General features: G+C 45.0%; 2 protein-coding genes across 2 annotated transcripts in view; both read left to right on the top strand.

Annotated features, from left to right (window-relative positions):
• The window catches only part of LOC104727419 (calcium-dependent protein kinase 28-like), a gene marked incomplete in the record, with an annotated part of 2,349 nt that extends 1,385 nt beyond the window's left edge, over positions 1-964 (top strand). The window contains 3 exon segments of the mRNA XM_010446523.2: positions 1-35; positions 149-322; positions 413-964. Of these exon segments, the coding sequence (XP_010444825.1) occupies positions 1-35; positions 149-322; positions 413-571 (368 nt within the window).
• The window catches only part of LOC104729109, a 2,988-nt gene continuing 1,719 nt past the window's right edge, over positions 1,291-2,559 (top strand). Inside the window, exons 1-2 of the mRNA XM_010447999.1 lie at positions 1,291-1,350; positions 1,718-2,504. Coding sequence (XP_010446301.1) covers positions 1,291-1,350; positions 1,718-2,504 — 847 coding nt within the window. The remainder of the gene's footprint in view (positions 1,351-1,717; positions 2,505-2,559) is intronic.

Raw genomic sequence — 2,559 nt, forward strand, 5'->3', positions numbered from 1 at the left:
TGAAGGATTCGCGAGTTGCTGAGATCCTTCAAGCGGTAGTTACAGTTTTCATTTAGTACATTGCAATTGCATCTCTGGGAATAATACCAGAGAGAGAGACACACAGTTTCATAGTCTGAGGCGTTGTATCTATATATGCTGGTCACAGATTGATAGCAACACAGATGGGTTAGTGGACTTCACAGAGTTTGTAGCAGCGGCTCTACATGTCCATCAACTGGAAGAACATGATTCAGAGAAATGGCAGCAAAGATCAAGAGCAGCTTTTGAGAAATTCGACATTGACAAAGACGGTTACATAACGCCTGAGGAGCTTCGAATGGTAAGCTTACCTGACCTCATATTCTCTCTTTGGTAGAGTTAGAAAAGATGGAAAAATGAAAATAACATTTTGTCTGGTGAATAATGACAGCACACGGGGTTAAGAGGGTCAATAGATCCACTGCTGGATGAAGCAGACATTGATAGAGATGGGAAAATAAGCCTGCATGAGTTTAGGAGACTTCTAAGAACAGCAAGCATAAGTTCACAGAGAATATCAAGCCCTTCAGGCCACAGGAATCCTCGGTAGTGCAAAAGTGTGTATACTAGAAGAAGAGGAGTAAGGGGACAAAGTAATTTGTCCAATCTTATATGTAATGGTGGTTGTAAGATAAGTCGGACTTTTTTTTGGCGTTGTAGTGTTGTTATATAAGTACGTTGGTTCTTCTATAAAGCAACGAAACAAAAGAGACAGTGCGAGTGAGTAGATTTGTAGCATTGGGTGAGAGAAAGAGAGAAAGAGAGAAAGAGAGCTAGGAGCTGTTCTTTTGTGTTCGGCCACGTGACATTCCTAGTGGGCCAAATCCCGGGTTGGCACTTGGCACCAGAGAGCCAGCTGGAATTTGATTCTCCCATAAGTTTTGTCTGTTTGCATTTCTTCTTCAATAAAATAATCGTGTGGAGAGCACCAAATACTACTGTACACCCTTTTTTCTATTACTTTTTCCAGCCAGGATCTGAGTGGCTCCCCTCCTCCAAGGATATTTAATAAACAATGATTAGGTGTTATCAAATAAGGAAATGGTATATATCAGATCGTAGTATAATTTGGATATCAAAAAAGAGAGTTATGTATGGAGGGGTGACATATATGTATATTTACCAATCTGCAGGTTCGGTGAATGTAGGGAAAATGCTCAAAATTGACTTGGTCATCACGTGTAAAGATACTAAAATAATGAGTAATATTTAGACCAGGTTTAACATTAGAAATGTTGATGAACTAAAATCCGGGATATGTGCACGCATATGGGTAAAAATGTCCTTTGGGCTCCTCCTCCTCCTCCGAAGAAGAACTTGGAAAAGTCAGTCAGTAGTAAATAAAAAAGAGAAGTATCTTAGTAAATTTGGAGCGGGGCAAGTAGTACTAGTCGTCAGCCGCGTTTGACAGTTTCTTACTTTTTGTTGGGGCATTTTTGCATTCGTCGTCGTCGTCGCCGTCGGTCCACGAATAGAAAACAAAACAAAACCAATCTTCCCAATGGATTGTCTTTCTTATTATTTTCCGCCGATCCAGTCAATCTAGTTTAGTTGATACAAAGAGAAAAAGAGAAGAAGAAGAAGAAGAAGAAGATTTTATCATTCCTTCCTATTTTTATATTACTTTGACCTAATTATTGCAAAGTTCTTCAGTTTTGGGGTATCTGAATCTGGTTCGATTAGCCATTGATCTGAGATCTGGANCCTACTGGGCCGTGATCCCGAGAGCGTGGAGCACATGATTCACGGCGGCGCTTGTTCCGTCTTCGGCAAAGTCCTCAAAGAAGCGCCGATGAAGGTCCAGGCCATGGTCGCGTGGGCTACCTCCGAGCTCGTCTCCAATCACCCCAAGTGCCAAGACGTCTTCGCTCAGCACAACGCCATTCGGCTACTCGTCGGCCACTTGGCCTTCGAAACGGTGCAGGAGCACATCAAGTACGCCATTGCCACCAACAACAAAGCCACCTCCATTCACCACGCCGTCGCTCTCGCCAAGGAAAACCCTAACTCCGCACCCTCGGCGGCCAAGGGTCCTGATGACGATCAGAGCTCGATTCCGCATCCTACGGGGAAGCAAATGCCCGATCAGATGCACAACGTGGTCGTCAACACCATGGCGGTTAGGGCAAATCCTCCGAGGAAGTCTACGAGCAACGGGGTTGTGAGCCAGAGTAATGGTGTTAAGCTACCTTGCAGTCTCCAGCAGCACCAGAATTCAACTTCGAGCGCATCCAAGACTCGAGAGCTGGAAGACGCAGCGACCAAGTGTCAGCTTAAGGCAATGGCGGCCAGAGCGCTGTGGAAGCTGGCCAAAGGCAATTCCACCATCTGCAAAAGCATCACAGAGTCCAGAGCTCTCCTCTGCTTCGCTGTTCTGATTGATAAGGGCAACGAGGAGGTCAGATACAACTCAGCTATGGCGTTGATGGAGATCACGGCCGTTGCAGAGCAGGATGCTGATTTGAGACGCTCCGCATTCAAACCCAATTCCCCGGCCTGCAAGGCTGTGGTTGATCAAGTGCTTAGAATCATCGAGAT

Source organism: Camelina sativa, chromosome 11 (genome assembly GCF_000633955.1).
Source record: "Camelina sativa cultivar DH55 chromosome 11, Cs, whole genome shotgun sequence".
In the NCBI taxonomy this organism is placed as follows: domain Eukaryota; kingdom Viridiplantae; phylum Streptophyta; class Magnoliopsida; order Brassicales; family Brassicaceae; genus Camelina; species Camelina sativa.